At 48.3% G+C, this 22791-nt stretch overlaps 1 protein-coding gene across 3 annotated transcripts in view; it reads left to right on the top strand.

Annotated features, from left to right (window-relative positions):
• LOC144785794 (ras-related protein Rab-7a-like) overlaps window positions 1-22791 on the top strand; it is a 161926-nt gene that overhangs the window by 105815 nt on the left and 33320 nt on the right. For all 3 annotated transcript variants that reach the window (XM_078664605.1, XM_078664606.1, XM_078664607.1), the window contains one exon: window positions 18683-18809. In XM_078664605.1, the coding sequence (XP_078520731.1) occupies window positions 18683-18809 (127 nt within the window). The remainder of the gene's footprint in view (window positions 1-18682; window positions 18810-22791) is intronic.

The raw sequence follows: 22791 nt of genomic DNA, 5'->3' as shown, positions 1-22791 counted from the left end.
CTAATCAGGTGTTTCACAACTGTAAACTACTCCGTGGACAAAGAGCCCTAGCAACATTTGCATTCTCAGTGAAGTTAAGAAAACATATCTGTTTTAGAGAGCCCCCACCCCGCCCCCTCACACCCCCCCCCCTAGAATATTTAAAACACGCAAACAGTGTTTTTCGAAAAAGCGCACTTTGTAAATGTGGGCCACTTTTTAGGTTGAGCCTAGCGGCAGCGCACCAGCACTACTCACTCTGCGAGGCATGCAGTAGTTGAGTATACTGTGGAATACTCGCCTTCTCTCCGCTCATATTTTTCATTGGCTGGTGTCATTGGCCTCGGTAAATTCTGTCTTCTGATTGATAATGAGACTTGTTAGTCCCTCCTTGTTACCGCCTGTGAGAAGTTAGCCTGGCATATGATGTCCACTATTCTAGTGGGCACCTTGCACCAGTCTAATCGACCCTCATTGATGGTGGTTGTAAAGTCAACCTTATAGACAAGCTATCCTAGTGGTAGCATGGACCAGCAGTCATAGGCTAAGACTTCAGAGAGCATGTGAAGCAAGCTGTTTTACCAATTATAATCCCTTGAATACCAAATGAAAGGACACCACACAAGGTATATATCAAATATATATGTATTTATTTCTAACACAAACGCTCTGCACTCTTTATGAGGTCAGAGGTAAAAGTACATCACAAGTTACTCAATTAGCATACGATAAGTTGCACAAATACAGTTTTTCCCTAGGGGCCTCACAAACCATATACTAAGAAAGTGGTATAAGAACCACGTCTGAAACAGTGAGTAGCCCTAGGGCCTGGGGAATCGCTGGGGCTACACTAAACAACCAAAGGATAGGAAGTAGGAGGCCCACGGGAGACGCGTGCAGTGTCTAAACACAGTCGCGAGTTACCATTGACTTATAATGGGAAACAAAGGAGTTACAAAGTTACTGTTTAAGGGCACTTCCGGATGAACTAAGACAAAACCCATTTAGACTAGGACACTTCAATAGTCAAGACCCACGGGAGCACCAGAGTACTCGTGTTACCTCACCCAGGGAAGCCGGGTGCATAGGTGCCTTTTGGTGTCGGGTTTCGTCGTCCTTTTCTATGGAGATCTGCAAAGAAGTGCTGCAGGCGACCAGAGGAAAAGTGTCCGGGTGGATCCAAGGATGGATCGAAGATGTGAAGAACCTGAAAGCAGAGGGGACAGAGTCTGGGGTCACTAGCCAGTGACCAGGAAGGTACCATGACAGAACCAGGCGATGTCGCAATGATCTCAGGTGAAGAAGTGAAGCTTGTTTCTGCAGCCACGAGGACCTGGAAGTGTCGACGACAACCAGGAGCTGGATTCAAGCTGCCCCATGAAGGATCTAGTTGACTGCGGTGTCGGTGTCCGGATTGGACCCAACAAGCCTTGGCAAACGCAATCCACGCAGGAAGTAAAGATAGGCTTCGGTGCAGACCAGCAAGGTCTGAGGAGCTTCTCCTTTGCAGGGAAACTGGAGCAAGCCTGGAGCAACCAGGAAAGCAGTTTAGTTTCAAAGGAATGTCTTCAGGGGGCTCACTAGCCAACGGGCTTGCAACCGGGAAGACTCGTCAAGCTGAAATGCAAGAGCAGGCCCCACGCGGCACTCGTGGAGTGTGGAGGGCTGAGTTTCGGTGAAAATGGTGCTCAGGTCTGGGGCTTCTCGTACCCCAATGCACAACTGCGAGTTACCTCGGGAGTCGATGCAGTTAGCAAAATGCAGGATGTCCAGGGTGTCCGGTTCCACGTCTCTTGTGTCCGCCACGGGTCTCAGCTTTGCTGTGGATGTGGGTCGGAGTCGCACAAGTCTGGAAGTCCAGTTCCTGTGTCGCTAAGTCTTCGGGTTCCGTTGGGAGCATCGACAAAGCAAACCAGCAAGTTACTGGTGGTGCCTGTTTGCACAGGGTGGTCACTCCTTGACCACAATGGAGATGTCTTCAGTCTTCTAGTCAGAATAGAACGTCGAAGGTCCAAGAGTTCTGTATCAAAGTTTCGTTCCAGGATAATCTAAAGTCCTGGAGACACAGTTCCTATACCTATACTAAGCTAAGGGGCTGGATTACCTGCTAGGTCCCTCCTATGGGTGGACCTGGGAAGGGGATGGTTACACCCCTTTCCCTTTGTCCAGTTTTGCGCCAGAGCGGGGCTGGAGTGCCCCAGCAACTGGTTTGAACCGGGCTATGCATGGAGCACCTTGTGTGCCCCAGGAGTGTCTCAAAAAGCATCTGCTGATGCAGCCCTTCCTGTCCCTACAACTCTGCCTCTCTGGGTGGGGGGGGGGACCTATTGTCCAGGCCTCCACTGCCGGAGTTTCGTCCAGCAGCAGGAGGTCAGACTTGTGTCTGTGGCAGCAGCATCCATTTTGTGATGCTGGGGCTCTGTTTAACTTTAACCGGGTAAAGCAGTAACTACATATCTTCTCCCTCTAGAAGGGTGGAATGCTACCCCCGCCACCAGAACTGGTGGGGGGTAGTATTCCAAAGTATTGGACATCTTACACGACATGTTTCAATAAAGCCAATCCAAAGTTAGCATTAACCGCTAGGATTATAATGCACTTAAGAGTATATGGTATGGCTATATCATAGAACAGCTATAAGGAGATGGTTCTGAAAGCTGCAGAGGGGCTCAGCTTATGCTAGGGCACCCTCTCACATAAAATCAAGCACTCTGCCTCCAGGATTGTCGAGGCCAACCATAGGAGTGACTTATAGGTGCATAGGTGCATATGTGTCTATATGTATAGGTAGATATAGATATACTATATCTAATTAAGGGATGATTACACCACCTTACCCAAGCTGAGTGATCAGCCTATGGTGTCGGTTTGGAGGGTCAGCCAGGGGTGGCATAATACATGCTGCAGCCCCTGGTAGGCCTTGGATGCACCTATGCCCTGGGTACCTATGGTACACTATACAGGGGCTCACAAAGAGGACGCAAAACCCAATCTGGTATGTACCTAAAGTGCATGGTATCAATTTAGAGAGAGAACAGCTAGGCTGTGGGTCTTATTAGCAGGCCCACAGCCACACTAAAGTCGAAAAACCAGAAAATCGCAGCAAAAAGTGGGGGTGACCATAGGAAGCAGACACTACTCTCCTACACCGCCCTGTCGCGATTTGTTACCTCCAATGAGGACTGGATCTTTTACTTGTGGTGTTACACGGTCTCCTTCATAAGTTGGTAAGCACTATTTATTTTTATTTGCAGCGAGGTTCGCTTTCAGTTTAGCGGCCGCGCTTGTTTAGTTAGTTAATTAATTCATTTGCCGCGCGGGCCGAAAGGGAACGTTTCCACTCACTAATCTAGCAAGCATTTGCAATGCAATAGGTCTCGCATTTACGCAAGTTTGAGCTATTGACATTGCAAATAACTATGCCTTTTATTTTTGTTTTCGATTTTAAAACATAAATAAAAGGCATCGTCATTTACAATGCCAATAGCTTAAACTCTCGTAAATGCGAGACCTATTGCATTGCAAATGTTAGTTTTTTAGGGTGCCCGGGCCTATTTTTAATCCTAATCCAACCCTACCCCTTCATGTGCAAAAGACTGAGGCCCCCGGCATTGCGGGTGGCTGCCTGGGTGTCCCTTACCTCACTGTACCATGGCCCGAGTCGTACACTGTGAACATTCCTTCTGTCCTACACAATTCTATCCGAAAGGTTTGTTCATGAACTCGAGTCGTGTGCACCATGTGAATACATGCACCAGCTGACAGGGCTTGTTATCTGTTCATGACTCTGAGTGAACCCATGTAACGTCCTAACAAACAAGTCTGAATGTACATAACCTTGAACAATGCATCACTCTGTCCAAGAGATTGGAAAACACCCCCAGGCCTAGTGGTGTCCGGGACAACAGAAGTGTGGCCTGGCCATGTCGTGCGCTAGCTGGCGCATGCGCTCTGGCGAGCGGCGCAGTAGCCACAGCCAGTATATGTGGCTGATCAGCCCAAGGGCAAGCGGTAGCCAGGCAGCACCCAGCGTAAGGTGCAGTTCCTGCACACCACCACTCCCTGCGGCTGCTCCCTGCACCAACACACCACAGGGGCGACCAAGGTGTGGAAGGCCAGCATGTGGCCCTGGGGCTGTCGCTGTCCTTTTCCAGAGCCAGGGGCAGATCCAGAGATGATGTAAGGCAAAGGCAAAGAGTGCAATTACCCAGGGCCCCCACCTTCCATAAGGACTCCATTGGAAAGGGATGTTTCTTCTTCTACCCGCTGTCCACTTATCTCTAAGGCCCACATGCATCAAGCTTTTTTGCATTCGCAAACGGTGCGAATCGCAAAATTCGGCTGTTTGCGAATGCAAAAACCTTTTTTGGATCCTTTTTTTTCATTTTTCGCAATTTAAGAAATCGCAATTTCTTGCGATTTCTTAAATGCTATGCATGATTTTTTTTAAATTGCGAATTAGGAAGGGGAAAATTACCATGAAGTAAACCTTCATGGTAATTTGCTAAAAGTTTCAAAAATGCACAAAAGTGCATTTTTGAAACTTATATTTTACTCACACACATGCCCTTGGGACATGTGTGTGAGTAAAATGTACTTACGTGACATTTCAGGGGTGCAGGGGGGGTCCTTTGGACCCCCCCTGCACCCTTGAAATTGCATTCTCATTTTGCGATTCCTTAATTGCGAATTTTCAAAATGAGAATGCCTTCCCATTGATTCCTATGGGCCTCTAGGCCCATAGGAATCAATGTAAAGCGATTCCTTAATTGCGATTCGCAATTAAGGAATCGCTAATAAGGAAAATTAAGAAATCGCAAAAAGAATTGCGATTTCTTGATGCATAGGAATTTGCGATTCTTAAATTGCAATTCCTTAATTTTCTCAATTTAGGAATCGCAAATTCCTACAATGATGCATGTGGCCCGTAATGTCTTTCCCGTCTCCAGCGGCATCCTAAAGATTTTTGAGGCCCCAGGCAAACACATTTCAGATGCTTTTGTGTGATTCCATTCCTAAAAGTCCAATGTGTAGTTCAATATTTTTTGTGTTGTGCAGGCTAGAATCAGCACAACATTGGTATTGAAATGTAAAACTGTTGCAAACAGGGGCCTTTAAAATATGTCTTGGTTGGGGCCCCAAAAATCCTTAAAATGGCTCTGGGCAGATCCTGTGGAGTATGGAGTAAGGTATGGACCTTCAAAAAGGTGACCAGGCTTTGGGTAGAGGATGTAGCCTTACGGCTAGAGCAGCTGACCTCGAAACTGGGAAACCAGGTTTGAGTCTCGACAACGATGCTCGACATCTTGTGCCAAAGCAGGCCCCTGTTACTCTTACTGCTTGGTCTTCAAACTTAAGGGAAGTATCCAGCCAAAGGCCCAGTCTTTTTATCCTGTGCTGCTTATGACCTCACATATTACATCACTCATGACATGGTCAGTGACATCACTGATGACATATCAAATAGGGAGAGGATGTGGCCTAACGGCTAGGGCAGTCAACCTCAAATCTGGGGAACTAAGTTTGAGTCTTAGCAACGACGCTCAACATCCTGTGATTCTGGGCAAATCACGTAATCTCCCCGTGCCTAACAAAAATGAATGTGTCCATCTGTAACAAAACTGGTGCTCATGTAAAGCGCTCTGATACCCGATTTCTCTGGTCTAGTTCACGTTATATAAAACTCTTTTTGAAGAAAAGAAAAAAAGCCCTGGAAACGGCCTCCGCATTGCTGGGGACAGCTCGGACTGGAGGTCTTACCACCATCTGCATGTGCAGTTCAGCCTCTGGATGATATGAAGGTGTCTGCTCCCCAGGAAGGCTCTGTGCTACAGGCACCTGGACCCGGCAACTTCGCCCTGATGGGCTCCACACAAATCGTAGGTGCTCAGCAGCAGCCTTTGCCCGCGTCATGTCAATGTATAGGCACCACGTAGGAGGAGCAGCTGGATATCCTACTGCCACTGTGCAATGATTTGCAGATCCGGGGACCAGAGCTCCGCGCTGGCGGGCATGACTACCAACCTTCATAATTATTTCAAAGCTACGAATGGCCATGAGGGGAGTTGAAACTCTGCCTGCTGCCGCAGAACCCGAGAAAGGAGATGTTCAAGTCATTCCAAAAATGTACAGACTCAGGAGGTGAGGTGGGCTAAGAGGGGTCCTTTGTAACCTTTGAGGCCCACGTTAGACCTCAGCTGAACCCCAACTTTGAGCATTTGAAAATCCATTGAGATATTCAAGGCCAACATGAAACCATTTATGGGGTATCCATAAGGCTGAGAGAACTGACCTCAACATGCACTGACGATGAGCCGCTGAAAGAAATCAGGGTTCAATACAAGGATGCAGATCATTGGCTCTCGGAAAAATGATACTGCGTGAACCAATCAAGTCTCTTGATGATATCCTAATCCGAGGCTGCTCTCACGAACTCTCCAACATAAGAGCGGAGAATATGGAGCAGCCCTCGCTCAGATCCATAATAAAGAAGAGCAGGATTAAAAGAGGCCCAACTAACCAAAATCGGCCATGGCTGAAGGAGGCACAGTAGGACCCAAGAGAGGGACCGGCTATTCTCGTCCCACTAAAACCACTGAACAAAAATCCACCGGATATTGTGGTGCTGAAGTGCACCCAATGGAACAAGGCAAGACATGCAGTAACTGGGGGTGACAATAAATTGGACAGCCAACGCCTCGCTGATGTGAGTTGAGGCTATGGAGGAGAAGAAGATGACGACAAAGAAGCCTTCATCATATCACTTGCAGCACAGTCAACCAAACCTTGTGCGCCCAGGCCCATGTGTGTGATTAAAATTTTGGGCCAAGCGGTCACAGCCCTCATTGACTCAAGAACCTTAGTAAATGTCATGGGCCTGGCCCGTTTGAGACATTCGATCATCCATCCACCCTTGGCAAGACAAAAACTCAACTCTTTGCTTATGGCAGCGATGATCCCGTCCCACTGTGAGCGGTCTATACAACAGAAGTAAAGCATGAGGTGAAGCCTACATCAGCAAAACTCCTCCTCTGCCACCAGGGATGGCATCCGCCTAAGCTGCAACACAGCAGAGCCTCTGAAACTAGCGGCGTTTGCCAGTCAGGTGAACCGCAGTGGTGTTTAAGACAGAGTGAAGGGCTTTCCTCAGCTGTTCAAAGGTGTGGGGAGTCTCAAGACCGAACCAGCAGAACTGCACATTGAAAAGGCATTGAAACCCACTGTGCTCTGACATTGGAGAAATCCTGACCCTTTTGAGAGATATGGTGGAGGCCGTGTTGAGGAAGCTGCAAGACCTCAATGTGATTGAAAATGTGGAGGGGCACTCCCCGGTTGTCCCTATGGTAGTGACATGAAAACCAAAACAGCCAGGGGGTATGCGAATCTGCATAGACATTATTCTGCCTAATACAGCAATTAAAAGGGAGAGGCACATTGTGCCAACCTTTGAAGATGTACAGCATGATTTGAATGTGGCCCAATGGTTTTCAAAGTTTGATCAGAATGTCGGATACCACCAAACACTTCTGATTGAGGCCGGCTGAAACATAGCAGCATTCTTCATGCGTATCATGCTGGGCTGGTTTTTGGGATTTCCTCGACCTCCAACAAATTCCAAAGATGATCCTGGAGACACTGGAGTGCCAAATGCATATGGTGACATATTCATACATGCCCAGACAGTACATGAACACAACATGCAACTCAGGGCAATGCTAAGACGAATAGCTGAGTGGGTACTCGTTCTGCAATAACACAACCACGTCACTGACAGGGTGGAGTTCTATGGCGACATCTTCTCGAATGACGGTGCGAGCGCAGACTCCCAGAAGGCGAAGGACATTCGAGAGGTAAAAGCACCGTGACAGAGATCTGGAGCTTTCAGAGAATGGCCACATAGTGTGTCTGGTTTACCCCCTGATGGAGCTGGAATGACCTCTCACAAAGAAGGGAGGACCTTGTCAGAGGGGAGATGCCCAAGAGGTGGCATTCCAGGAGGTAAAATTGGCATTAGTCGGTGACACTGCAATGAGATATTTTGATCCTCGAAAGTTTGTGTGCTTCCGGGGCAGCCCCAGCTCAGTAGGACTGGGTGCTGTACGGCTTCAAAAAGCGAGTGAATATACATGGGGTCCTTTTGCGTTCGACAGCCATGCATTGACTGGGTCAAAGCAACCTTATATACAAATTGAAAGAGAGGCGCCGGCCATCAGGTGGGGGGTGTCAACATTTTCACCTCTACATATATGTTCAGGACTTTGAAGCAATTTCAGATCGTAAACCACTAGTACCTCTTTTTATGGGAATATCCATTCTGTCTCTTCTCAGAATCAAAAAGTTTCATAAATATAATTTCACAATTAAGTTCGAGCTGGGCTGCAACAACAAGGCAGTTTTTTTTTCTAGGCTAGGGGTTGCAGATCCAATTGAAGATACAGTAGAGCAAAATAATTTTAATACTGACCTGAACTACCCGAAAGCACCATCGCAACAGGAAATAGCAGCCACCTCAATGGAAGACGAGTGCCTCCAACTGGCCTGGGGGGCTGGCAAGAGAAATGTATCTCTGTTCTTTGGTCAGATGAATGGACGAGACATGGTCAGCAGACCGAACATGCTGGGGCCGTGGCGGGCCCACCATGGATGAAGTGTCATTAATTATGGGGTGCTGCTGAGGGATCCCGCATTGTTGTTCCTAGGACCCTATAGGGCCAGGTCATTCCGCGGGCGCACTTGGGACATCAGGGCATCATAAAAACCAAAGCACGACTAACTGAGAAGCTCTGGTATCCTGATATGGACCAACGGGTGGAACAGATGATCAGAGCACGTTTATGGTGCCAGTCCATTGGAGGTCTAGAATCATCGCATTCTGTCCATCAATTGTTGTTTTTGCATTTGTCACCCCGAGTGGGCTGGGTATGCTCAGACGTGAGTCCCGTGCTCTCCACACCACTGGAGTCAAGCTATCCAGGCTGATGACGGCTGATAGCCAGAAACCGGTCCTTGGATGCTTGATTCCGGTCCAGGAAAGACATGGCTTGGCAGTTCGGGCTGGACTGTTCCCATGAGGCACAGGGTCAAGGCTGATTTGCATATGGCCATGTCTGACCTGGGGTGGTGTGGAGTGCAAAAAAACGATGGATTTAGGCCCAGATCTCTGTACTGGGGTGAATGTAAGACCTTGTTCTGCATTCTGTCCATCAATTGTTGTTTTTGCATAGAATCATCGCCAGCGCACGCTGAAGAGCCCTGCTCAAAGTTGTGGGAGAACTTAAGCACCGATTTCTACGCATTTCCTGATGGAAACTTTAATTCTGTTAGTGATAGATACCTACAAAAAGTCCTGGTGGCTGAAACAGATAAATTAACAGCATTTGAGAGAGTCCATCCAAAATACGAAAAGATTTTTGCCACTTTTGGTGTCCCCGAGCAGTTGAGGATTGCCAATGGCCTGCCTTTTCAAGGCTGGGACTTCGGCTACTTGGGGTGAACCACCGAAAAATCATGCTTGATGTCCGCAGGCTAATGGGGAGGTAGAACGCTTCACGCGCACCCTAAATGTGACCATGTGAATTGGGATGAACAATAGCGGAGTGTGGACGCTGTGATTCATCAGCTTGTAAGAGTGTATCGCCAATCATTGCACTGAAAAAACAGTGGATCTGATGTTTGGGCGACTCCTGGGAGACATATTACCCACAGATCCCTCGTGGGTCCCTAACCCGTATGATGCATCTGGGACCCCACAAAGGACGAACTACAACAGCCGGGCCAGCCGCGAGAGGCGGGCATGGCTGTGGCCCTGAGGCTAGAGCACTGGGTCTTGATCAGGGCAGGAATTTGGGAATTAAATTCTGCACCCTTTTGAGTGCCAACCATGGGGAAATGTTGGCCCAAAGGAGACAACGGCCATGACAAATAGGGTTGACCAGCTCCTAACCCACAACATGTCCTGGTTCAAAAAGATACCAAGGCCTGGATGCTCCGGATGTTCGGAAGAGAGGAGGCCATGGTGGGGTGAGGGCCAGGAAGACCTCGAATTGTCAAGGTGTTCCGATCCTTAACAACCTGAACGACACCGAGCAATGAAACCAGAGACCATGCAAGCGCCTGATAATAATCTGAGGGTTGCGAGACTGAGAAGGAGTCTCAGGCCCTAGTGGCAGCCGGGAGACCACCTCCCACACAGGTCGAGGAAGAGGTTGGTACAATCTTCACTGGAATTTGACATCTTGCAGACAACAGCGCCAAGACGCCTTCGGGCAACCACACGCTTTATAAACATTATCAATATGAACCCACCACCATTAGTGAACTTACAAACTATGCCCGGTAACTGAAGGGGCTGGATTTATCTTAGACGCCCAGTTTTGTTTGTTTGGAAATGTTTGTTTTAGGGGGGAGATTAGGGGCCATATGTATCAAGCAAATTCACATTCGCAAAGGCCGAAATTCGCAGAATTTCGGCCTTTGCGAATGCGAATTTTCTAAATGGAATGTATTAAGAAAAATTTAGTGCAAAATAAGGAATCGCAAAATTTGCGATTCCTTATTTTGCAATTGCGTTTAAGGAATCGCAAATTTTGCGATTCCTTAAATGCAATGTATGTAGCAAAAAAAATTAGCGAAATGCCCTTAAGGAATCGCAAATTACCACCAACTTCTAGTTGGTGGTAAGTTGCGAATTCCTTGAAAAATTGACATTTTTGCATTTATCAAAGTGCCATGTGACGCACATACATGCCCTTAGGGCATATATGTGCGCCACATGTGCACCCATGCATATTTCAGGGGTGCAACAGGGTGTCCTTTGGACACCCCTGCACCCTTGAAATTATTCTCAATTTGCGATTAGCAAATTGCGAATCGCAAATTGTGAATAACTTCCCATTCATTCCTATGGGCCTCCTGGCCCATAGAAATGAATGGGAAAGTATTCCTTAATTGCGATTCGCAATTTGCAAATCGCAATTAGGGAATTTTAAGGAATCGCAAAAAAAAATCGATTTTGTACATCCATACCCATTTGCGATTCTAAAATAGCGATTTCATAAAAATCGCTATTTGAGAATCGCAAATGGGTATCTTGATACATATGGCCCTAAGAGATGTAGCGTATGGTACCGGAGAGGTGCGGCCTGACTAAGTCAGGCACACTTTGACGAATGCGCCTGGGTGACCAGGCGTGGTCGCTGGATACAATAAATGGGGCAGGTCAGTGCCAGGGCCGGCAGTTGTGACCCAGCCCCAGCGTATGGTGTGGGTCATGCGAGCCACCATACTGTGCTGCAGCTAACTTCACCGGCATACCACAAGCCCTCTATGTGACCCAGTATGTTCAGACCTACACTCGAGGCCAGGCCCGGTCTCCAAACACCCAAAATAAAAACTGAATCACTTGACCACCGATATAAATAAACATTGTCCCGCTTAGGGTGAATCTGGGTCAGTTGAGGACATCTGTCTTGATCCTATCCCAAAAGGATGGGTGCCCACGTGGCTCAAGAACAAATTTAAAGAAACATCATCCCATTTTTAGCTTGAATTTGATAGCAGTAGTAACGCAGGGCTCCCCCTGTGGCCGTTTGTCCTCAAATGTATTTTATCATCTGTAAAGAGAAAACTGCTTTTCATATACAATCAAAACATATTCAAGAATATTAAAAACAGTTACAACAGAAATAATTACTATTAAATTATTTTAAAAAAGTGATCTATAAAGTACAGGTCGAGTTAAAAAAAAAAAAAGTATTCATTTGGTACAGCCTGTCATGCATGGAAACGTACGTTATTTTCGTTCCTATCTCAGAACTGGTGGGAATAGCTTTGGTGGGGGGGGATCTCTCGGGGTTGGGAGTCTCCTCCCACCATGTGCCACTGTGCGCCACTCTGCGGCATCTGGTTATAAAAAGCTGGGACGACCCTGGAAACCATCTTTTTAGCAGGAATAGCCCAAAATGCCAGGCTTATGAAATACATTGGACCTTAATTTTGCAATTCAGTGCTTCCTTTAAAAAAAATGAATGCATTGTGGGAGTTGTAGTCTTCTGTTAAACCAGATTAAACTGAGCTGCTGACTCTGCACGAGAAGATGCTGTGGTCTAGTAATGCCAGAAACCAGTCCTAGGAAGCTTGTTTCCAGTCCAGGGAAGACATGGCTTGGCAGTTCGGGCTGGACTGTTCTCATGCGGCACAGGGTCAGACTGATTTGCATATGGCCATGTCTGAACTGGGGTGGCAGAGTGGGCTAAAGAACGGTGATGGATAAAACCTAGATCTTTTGACTGGGTGTGAGTGTTTGATTGGTTCAGATGCTCCGTCCCTCACCACCCCCTTTTGTACCACTTTGTTCGCCATAAGTTGGCAGGGTATGCCCAGACGTAGATCCCGTGCTCACTTTGCCACTGGATTCAAGCAAGCCTGGCTGAAGACGGCTGTAATGCCAGAAACCAGTCCTAGGAAGCTTGTTTACGGTCCAGGGAAGGCATGGCTTGGCAGTTTGGGCTGGACTGTTCCCATGAGGCACAGGGTCAGACTGATTTGCATATGGCCATGTCTGAACTGGGCTGGCAGAGTGGGCCAAAGAACGGTGATGGATTAAACCTAGATCTTTTGACTGGGTGTGAGTGTTTGATTGGTTCAGATGCTCCGTCCATCATCACCCCCTTTTGTACCGCTTTGTTCGCCACAAGTTGGCAGGGTATGCTCAGACGTGAGTCCCTTGCTCACTTTGCCACTGGATTCAAGCAAGCCGGGCTGAAGACGGCTGCAATGCCAGAAACCGGTCCTGGGAAGCTTGTTTGTACCACCGTGGTCTAGTAACTGGCTCTCGGGCTTGTAGAACAGCGTGTGTCCGAGCCTAAATCTTGGCGGGTGGCTTTGGGGTGAGGGAATAAGGACTCTTTTGCCAAAGCCCCAATCAGCATACAGGTGTTTTTTTTTTGCTTTTTAAAAATTTCTGGAGCCAATTTGAGACCTTAAAAGCAAGGCACAGATATACTGCGGGGCAGCTGTGTCGGCCCTAACATCCAGCGGTAGGGAACTCTGCGCATAGCCAGAAGCAAAGTCATGGCATAGTCGCCACTTGCTGCTCCCCATGACCTCAACCTGACATATGAGTGTGGCATCAGACAAATAGTTTGATACAGTTACGTCCTCATTCTGAGAATCCTGCTTTTTGGGTCGGTGATTCTGCACCCAGTAAATATTGATACCACAGGATTCAGCATTTTCTAAGTGTGGTAATTGTAATTGCATTTATATAGCGCTTACTACCCCTGGTGAGGCGTTGACGCGCTTTACGGTGCTACATTGGAACCCAAGGTTAGTGATTAATCCAGTTATTATATGTTGATTATTGCGAAAGTCATGTGCTCTCGAGAAAAATAAACATTGCATGCATTAACTCCAGTTACTTTGTGGTAGATTATATTAATACCAGTTAGGTGTGATCATTAATGGGGCCACGTGGTGTAAGGTGAATGGTACATTCCCTCCTCTTTGTGAGAATCGGAAGTAACAAAGTGAAAGTGATAGTTATTTCCCCATTCTGAGTAACAAACTCCGAATCTCGTTTTTTCTCACCCAAATTTTGTGGCATATCCTGCATGCATTCCTTGCAACCCCGATTTTGGTGCAAAAGAAAATTCTCCCCTGAAACTGGCACTCAGATTAAATTTATTAGTTTAATAAACAAATAATTTGAAACATGTAGTCTTAAAAATATTTACTTTAAAAATATTTGGTCTGAAAAAAACGTGAAAGTTAAACTTTTAACTATTGCCTTGTCTTGGCGCCCATATAGGTCAGGATTGGAGTTCGAATTGTAAATTTAACCCCAGACAAGAAAGGGTAACAGTTAAAATCAAAGTTACTGTCAGGTGCAGTTATTAAAAAAAGGCAGATTTTATTTTGTTGTCCAAACTTTTTTGAATTAAAAGTTTTCAAACTAAATATAAAATTCATTGATTGTAAACAATTTCAAACCCTCCAAGCATTTCAGACTAAAATGTATTTCAAGCTAAGTGCTTCACTGCATTCGCCTTGTCATAATCTGTGCTGATCAGGATACACAGGCTCCGTTAACCTCTGACCCTGGAGTCCTAAACGGCCAGTTTGGAGAGTGCTACAGGCCTCAGCCTTTTGGAAGGTGCCGTGGGACATTAGACCCATAAAAGATTAACTTTTCTTTCAGATGTCTGCAATCGGATGAATATGCTGGAGTTCACAGTAGATTTTTAGGTCGAGCATTCAAGACCTCTTGTATATACTTTAGTATATACTTATATGTGTATGTACTTTGTGGGCTCTGGAGATCAGTCCTAGGACTAGTCTGCTTCCGCTTAGGGACTTTTTTTCTTGTCAACTGCCTCTATTTAACTTTCTTGATAGAAAACGACCAGCAGAGGTCAGTAAATTCCAGAATCACTTTAGCATTCTCTAGATTTTAGTCCATAGAAATTGTCTTCCACTTGAGTACCCGTAGACAATAATATTGTTTTCAAATCTTGTATTTTCAGTCATATGACCACTGAAGGCCCTGATTTTATATTAAAAACAGAGCTTTGGACTATACCATTTCCTGCTGAAAGTGGGCGGGCCTTGAGAAACTTCAACATTCTGTGCTGCAGTGGGTGGGCCTTAAGAGCCTGGTACATTCTGTGCAGCAGTGGGCGGACCTTGAGAATCTCGAACATTCTGTGCTGCAATGGGCGTACTTTGAGAACCTAGTACATTCTGTGCATCAGTGGGAGGTTCTTGAGAATCCGGAACATTCTGTGCTGCAGTGGGCGGGCCTTAAGAGCCTGGTACATTCTGTGCAGCTGTGGGCGGGTCTTCAAAATCTGGAACATTCTGTGCTGCAGTGGGCGGGCCTTGAGAACCCTGAACATTCTGTGCTGCAGTGGGCGGTCCTTGAGAACCCTGAACATTCTGTGCTGCAGTGGGCGGTCCTTGAGAACCCTGAACATTCTGTGCTGCAGTGGGCGGTCCTTGAGAACCCTGAACATTCTGTGCTGCAGTGGGCGGTCCTTGAGAACCTTGAACATTCTGTGCTGCAGTGGGCGGGTCTTAAGAGCCTGGTACATTCTGTGCTGCAGTGGGCGGGCCTTGAGAACCTGGAACATTCTGTGCTGCAGTGGGCGGGCCTTGAGCGTCTAGAACATTCCTTGCGGCATTGAATGGGAAGTGCTCTGCCCACGTGATGTTAGTGGTGGAAACCTCATCACGTGGGCGAAGCACTCTTTGTCCCACCCTGGCCACATCTGGTGGCTCACCTCCCCCCCCCCCCCCCCTCCCCCCGAAAGGCTCTGCTGGGCATCTGACTACTCATAAGCTTGGGCTGCTGAGAGGGCAGTTTTTGTGAGCTCGGCGCCTTGCAGGAAGTTGTGGGCAGGAAGCCACGGGTCACCACGTGGCGCTTTTTTCAAACCGCAGCGCTGACTTTGCCAAGTCTCTTTAGAGTTAGGAAAACAATCTTAGTTGTTTTTATCTTTAAAGGTTTTTCAATTTAAGCCACTCTACCACTACATTAGAGGTTGTTTACCTTCTTAAAGTGAGGTTGCGGGTTGTCCACACCGTCCGCTGTGTTAAATTGTGCAGGCTGACGTCACTCCCTCCCTCCTTTTCTAGTATACAGACCCCTCCCCGCGGAGACTGGTTAAAAATACAATACTTTTATCTGGAAAACGAAAGTGCGTTTCTCGGAAGTTTTGGGAAGCGAAATTGTCAGCCCATTACAAAACTGTCACCTTTGTGAATTCTAAAGTTGAACAAGATGATGAAACAACTTGCTATAAAAGGAACCTTGCTATTATCAAGGTTTATCTCCTAATCGATAAAAATCGGCCGAAATGCATGAATATTGCTGAAAAGTCAGCGATATTCATGCATTACCGAGCTAGTGCTCTTAGCCATGTTATCCACCTACCATTGGATAACATGGCTAAGAACTGCTTAGGGGCAGGTGTTAGCTTTTGGAGATATTCGCGCTTAGCGCGAATATCTCCAAAAGTTGGTAATAGGAGATATCGATGTTAGCGACTGTTTCCAGTCGCTAACATCTTGGCACGCCCACTTTGCATGTCATTAGTGATAAATTTCACTGACATGCAAAGCGGGGCCCAAGATGGTCGCTATCTCCTACTAGCTGTCGCTAACTGGTGTTAGCGACAGCTAGGTAATAGGGAGATAATTTTATCTCCGCTTTCTTGGCTTTTAAAGCCAAAAAAGCGGAGATAAACCCCCTTGATAATATGCCCCATGGTTATTAACCATTTGAATTAAAAAAATAATACAAAGGAAAATTATGCATGTAAAAGACCATATTTCTCGGGCAGGGCTGGCACTGAGGCTGCGAGTGGGACATGCCAGCACATGGAATCACCATGGGGCACTTTAGTGCACAGGGTCACGCGCCTGGGTGGGACATTTTAGTTCACACTGTCTCCGAGACACTCGTCTGGGCGAGAAGCACCAGTGCACAGGAGGGGGTCAGATATGTGTTATTACATATAGTGTGGGTGGCTTGTGTGATTATATGGAGTCTGTTGGGATTTTGATGGGGCTTGGCGCGTGGAGTCGGAGTAAGACTATTACATGGCGTCTGAGTGAGGTGTGCTATTATGTAGTCTGGTTTGGATGTGTTATGTGGACTCTGGGTGGGTTGTACAAATATGTGAAGTGTGGGTGAGATGTGGTATTAGGTTGGGGGTGGCTGGGAGTGTGAGCAGGATATGTTATTTGGTTTCTGGGTGGGATGCGTTACTATTTGGCATCGAAGTGGGTGTGTTATTATGCAGTGTGCAGTTTGGATCTGCTATCTGGAGTCTGGGTGGGTTGTGTTATGCGGCATCGGAGTAGGTGTGTTATTATGCAGAGTCTGGCTTAGATGGGTTATGTGGCATCTTTGCGGAATGTGTGTGTTTGCGTAACCAGTGGGGACTATATTCCACAGAGTCTGGGTTGGGTGTGTTATGCTGAGCCTGGTTGGGGTGTATTATGCAGAGTCTGGCTGTGATGTGTTATGCAGAATTTGCATAACACACCCCAACCAGACTCTGCATAACACACCCTATCCAAACTCTGCGTAACACATCCCAACTAGACTCTGCATAGGACACCCCATTCAAACTCTGCATAACACATCCCAACCAGACTCCGCGTAACACACCCCATCCAAACTCTGCATAACACATCCCAACCAGACTCCGCATAACACACCCTATCCAGGCTCTGGATGGGGTGTGTAATGTGGAGTGTGGTTGGGGTGTGCCGAGTCTGGCTGTGATGTGTTATGCAGAGTTTGCATTACGCACCCCAACCAGAGTTTACATAACGCACCCCAACCAGACTCTGCATAACACACCCCATCCAAACTCTGCATAACACATCCCAACCAGACTCCACATAACACACCCCATCCAGGGTCCGGATGGTGTGTTATGCGGAGTGTGGTTGGGGTGTGTTATGCGGAGTGTGGTTGGGGTGTGTTATGCAGAGTGTGGTTGGGGTGTGTTATGCGGAGTGTGGTTGGGGTGTGTTATGCGGAGTGTGGTTGGGGTGTGTTATGCGGAGTGTGGTTGGGGTGTGTTATGCGGAGTGTGGTTGGGGTGTGTTATGCAGAGTCTGGTTGGGGTGTGTTATGCAGAGTCTGGTTGGGGTGTATTATGCAGAGTCTGGTTGGGGTGTATTATGCAGAGTCTGGCTGTGATGTGTTATGCAGAGTTTGCATAACACACCCCAACCAGACTCTGCATAACACACCCCATCCAAACTCTGCGTAACACATCCCAACTAGACTCTGCATAGGACACCCCATTCAAACTCTGCATAACACATCCCAAACAGACTCCGCATTACACACCCCATCCAAACTCTGCATAACACATCCCAACCACACTCCGCATAACACACCCTATCCAGGGTCTGGATGGGGTGTGTAATGGGGAGTGTGGTTGGGGTGTGTTATGCGGAGTCTGGTTAGGGTGTGCAGAGTCTGGCTGTGATGTGTTATGCAGAGTTTGCATAACGCACCCCAACCAGACTCTGCATAACACACCCCATCCAAACTCTGCATAACACATCCCAACCAGACTCCACATAACACACCCCATCCAGGGTCTGGATGGTGTGTTATGCGGAGTGTGGTTGGGGTGTGTTATGCGGAGTGTGGTTGGGGTGTGTTATGCGGAGTGTGGTTGGGGTGTGTAATGCGGAGTGTGGTTGGGGTGTGTAATGCGGAGTGTGGTTGGGGTGTGTAATGCGGAGTGTGGTTGGGGTGTGTAATGCGGAGTGTGGTTGGGGTGTGTCATGCGGAGTCTGGATGTGGTGTGTCATGCGGAGTCTGGTTGGGGTGTGTTGCCGAGTCTGGTTGGAGTGTGTTATGCAGAGTCTGGTTGGGGTGTGTAATGCAGGGTCTGGTTGGCACTTGTTATTTTGTGGAGTCTGGGGCGTCTTGGTACATGGTCTGGGTGGGCTGTGTTATGCAGAGTCTGGTTGGGGTGTGTTATGCGGAGTCTGGTTGGACTGTGTTATGCGGAGTCTGGTCGGGGTGTGTTAAGCAGAGTCTGGTTAGGACTTGTTATTATGTGGAGTCTGGGGTATCTTCGCATATGTGGTCTAGGTGGGCTGTGTTCTCCGGGGTCTCTCTTCCGCATGTCTCACTCATCCGCATGTTTCTTCCTTCCCGGTCATCCTCCAGGGTTGGCAAATCGGCCCTGATGAACCAGTACGTCAACAACCGCTTCAGCAACCAGTACCGCGCCACCATCGGGGCGGACTTCCTGACCAAGGAGATGCGGGTGGACAACAGGATGGTGACGGTGCAGGTGAGTCTGGGCGAGATGCTTCTCCTGTGATGGTTACATGGACGCTAGGGTGTGGTGGAGGCCGAATTATTGCTTCATAACGGCCAAGGAAGGCGAGGAAGAAAGAGCTTAGGGTCGGATGTACTGACCTACTTTACGGTTATAAACATCCGATTCGCATAATCGGATTGTCTGCTTCTGTAAAAAAGATTATTTGTGTGTCCGAACCCCATTTTAAGAGTTGATAAACTAACCCTGGGCGGAGTTCGCGGAGTTGCACTACGCCAAGTGCAAAAAAAACCTCAGTCGCACTACGCAGAGCTCTGCGAGCGGCAGGGTACAGTAGAAAAATGCTGTTCGCGATGATTGCACTTTGCCGAATGCTTCTCCGCACTGTGCAATCATTGCGAACAGCACCATGCACAGTGCAAGCTTACGTTTTCTGCCGCTCGAGTAGATTTTTACTCGAGCTGCAGCTTTCTCAACACGAACAGGCAGTTTACCAACGCGAGCAGTCGCGAGCATACACGACCACTCGCAATGAGAAACCTGACCCCCCGCGTTGGGAAATCTCGCCAGGAGGTATATTTTCTACGCTCACGCTCGCTAACTTGATGTTGGCGATGGCAAACGAGTAAAGATCTTACTGGGAGGTAGATTTTCCTTGCTTGCCAACTTGATGTTGGTGAACGTGAGCGAGGAAAAAAACTCTGCTCCGCAAAGCAGAGTTTTTTGGAACTCTGCGAGCTCCGCGTAATGCGGAGTGTGGGGAAACTCTGCAAACTCCGCGAGCGGAGCAGAGTTCACTGTACAGGGTTACGATAAACTACATTTCCAAATGGTTAACGATTTGCAATTTGGGAAAATCGTGTTGTGGGCTTCCCTCCGAAATTATGAATCTTTTCCAGATATGTCCGTGGTCTGCAACTGAAATTCTGCTTGCAAATCATTAAGGAGGTACCACCGTCCAAGGTGGGGTGAAAACCTGTTTGAGAAAAGGGAAGTGTCCCCTTTAGACCTCTTCCCCTTGTGAATTAGGATGAAAGGTTCAGAGGGTGTTTATTTTTGTCACCATTGTTGTCACTGACTAAAGTATGTTGACAAACTAGGACTGTGTGTATCAAAGTCTTTGTACCCTGTGTCCTATGCAACTCAATAAAGAGTAAAAAAAAATTTAAAAAAAGTGCCGCGGGTGACTTATACGTGTGCCCTTGTACACAACGGATACAAGGCCAGTTTCCAGGTGTGTACTCTTCACAAACAAAAGGCAGCCAGGGCAGAGCAACCTGTTTTACACTCACATTAAATGGTAACTATAAGGTGAAAAGGTTTGTTTAAAGTCGAGTAAACTCCTCACCATACTCTGTGCCGGAGTGCGATAAATGTAATGTAGCGGGTGTGATATTGCAACTGAAAGGCATCCATTATAAGCTGTCCGGAAGTAAATATGCAGAAAGGGCGAGATCCTGTTCTCCATCATGGGGGGCGTGTTCACGTCTTACGGAAAGAGAAAGGTGCGTGGGTTCAGTGCAAGCACAATCTCCCACCTGAGTGTGCGCGGCTGCCAGATAAATGTTTGAATAAACCATAAGCATGTTTACACCCAAACACGTGATGCGGTCAGTAACAGTTGCACTGAATGGACACACAGATGGAAAGACGGTGGGGCAGATCTACAAGAAAGTGCCGCAGCGCAGCACCGCAAGCCCTTTGGCTGCGGCACTTTCAGAGCACAGGAATGTGACATATCTACAATGATATGTCGCAGAAACACCTGCCATGGGACGGCGCAGGCAGGCTTGCACCATGGTGCAAGGGTGCCTGCGTCGTGGGGAGATTGCTTCTGTGACCCATTCTGACTCGGTCAGAGCCGGTCGCTCCTTCCTCCTGCATCTGCGTTAGGAAGTCGTGCCCCATCGCTGCTGCTGAATCTGTGCTCATAATCGTGCCCCATCGCCGAGTGAACTCGTGTCCCTTCGCAGCTGCCTGCCTACCTCCAACTCGATAAGTATATTGTGCCTTCAGCTGTATTTTAAATCGTACCCCTATAACATACTATTGCATCTTTTTCGTGATCCTGTAGTATTATGCCTGCGTTTACTGCCCAATATCATCCTCCGTGACCCTGTGTTTAGCGTGCCTCCATTTGTTTTCATCCCTCCTCTGCCACGCTTCCTGCCGCTGCTCCGGCCCCACCCCCGCTCCCCGCAGCTTCACCGCTACCATCCCCACTCGCCACCCCGCTCCCGCCTCCCAGCTGCTCCTCCCTCGCCCCGCCCCCCTCCACTCTCCATTTATGGCAGAGCAACTTACGCGCAGCGGTCGCGCCCTATGCGCGCCGAAGGCGCGCCAAAGGTAAGCCCGTCTACGCCCGTCCGCGCCTGGACCGCGCCCAGCGCCAAACCCCCTGGCCCCCGCAAAATCAGCTCCACCCGCCTAACGTACATCGCCGCAACCCTCTCTGCACTTAACACCGGCCGACTCCCCGACTGCCACCAAGCCGCCCCAGGCCGCACCCATGTACCCTTCACCTGCCAATCCTGCAAGTTCTGCTGCATCAGGTCCCACACTGCAACCACTACCACCAAACAGAACCCTAACAACAACCACCTAAAGTGCATCCTGCTCAACACGCGCTCGGTCCACAAACACGCCATTGAACTATGGAACCTACTCGACACCACAACACCGGACGTCGCCTTTCTTACAGAAACCTGGATGAACGCCTCATCAGCGCCCGACATCGCCATAGCCATCCCGGACGGATACAAGATCATCCGAAAGGACCGCATCAACCAAACAGGAGGAGGCATCGCCATCGTCCACAAGAACACCATCCGCATCTCGACCAGCTCCGACGACACCCCCACTGCCGCCGAACATCTTCACTTCCAGATAACACACCGATCCCAAGACCACACTTAGAGGTACTCTCATCTACAGACCACCAGGACCCCGCACACAATTCAGCGACAACATCACCGACTTTATCAGCCCACACGCCCTCCCCTCCGAGGACTACATTCTCCTAGGGGACCTCAACTTCCACCTGGAGAAGACCAACGACAGCAACACCACCACCCTCCTGGACAACCTCGCTAATCTCGGACTCAAACAACTGGTAAACACCCCCACCCACCACGCCGGACACACGCTCGACCCAATCTTCTCCTCCAGCAAGCACGTTTCCTTCAACCACGCCACAGGACTCCACTGGACAGACCACAGCTGCGTCCACTTCAACTTTAGAAAGACCACGACTCACCACCACTCACAACAAGTCCCCCGCAGAAACTGCAACAAAATCACCACCGACCAGCTCACCACATCGCTAAACCAAAACCCCCCCGCCATATCATCGGACCCAAATAAAGCAGCCATCAATCTCGCACAATGGATCACCCACTGCGCTGACGAATTAGCACCCCTGAAAAACCATCACAACAACAAAGGTAACAAAAAAGCCTCCTGGTTCAATGACGACTTCAAGAACTCCAAAAAGAACAGCCGCACCCTCGAGAAAACCTGGCGAAAAAACCCAACCACAGACAACATGACCGCCCTCAAGGACGCCATCCGCAAACACCACCAGCTGATCTGATCCTCCAAGAAATCAGCATTTAAGGATCGAATCGACAGCAACGCCCACAACAGCAAGGAACTCTTCAGCATCGTCAAGGAGTTTACCAATCCCAGCGCCGTCTCCAACGACATCACTCCCTCTCAAGACCTCTGCGACTCTCTGGCCTCATTCTTCCACAGCAAAATCGCTGACATACATAACAGCTTCGGCGACCAGTCCACCCCCCTTACCACCGAACTGAAGCCCCTCGCCACCACCCTTTGCGCCTGGAACCCGATCAGCACCGAAGACACCATCCGCCTGATGAACTCCATTCACTCCGGATCACCAACCGACCCATGCCCCCACCACATCTTCAACAAGGCTGACTCCATCATAGCACCCCATCTCCGGGATATCATCAACTGCTCCCTCAACACC

Source organism: Lissotriton helveticus, chromosome 10, assembly GCF_964261635.1.
Source record: "Lissotriton helveticus chromosome 10, aLisHel1.1, whole genome shotgun sequence".
Classification (NCBI taxonomy): domain Eukaryota; kingdom Metazoa; phylum Chordata; class Amphibia; order Caudata; family Salamandridae; genus Lissotriton; species Lissotriton helveticus.
The sequence above is the reverse complement of the archived record's forward strand: the minus strand, read 5'-3'. Positions and strand labels throughout refer to the sequence as shown.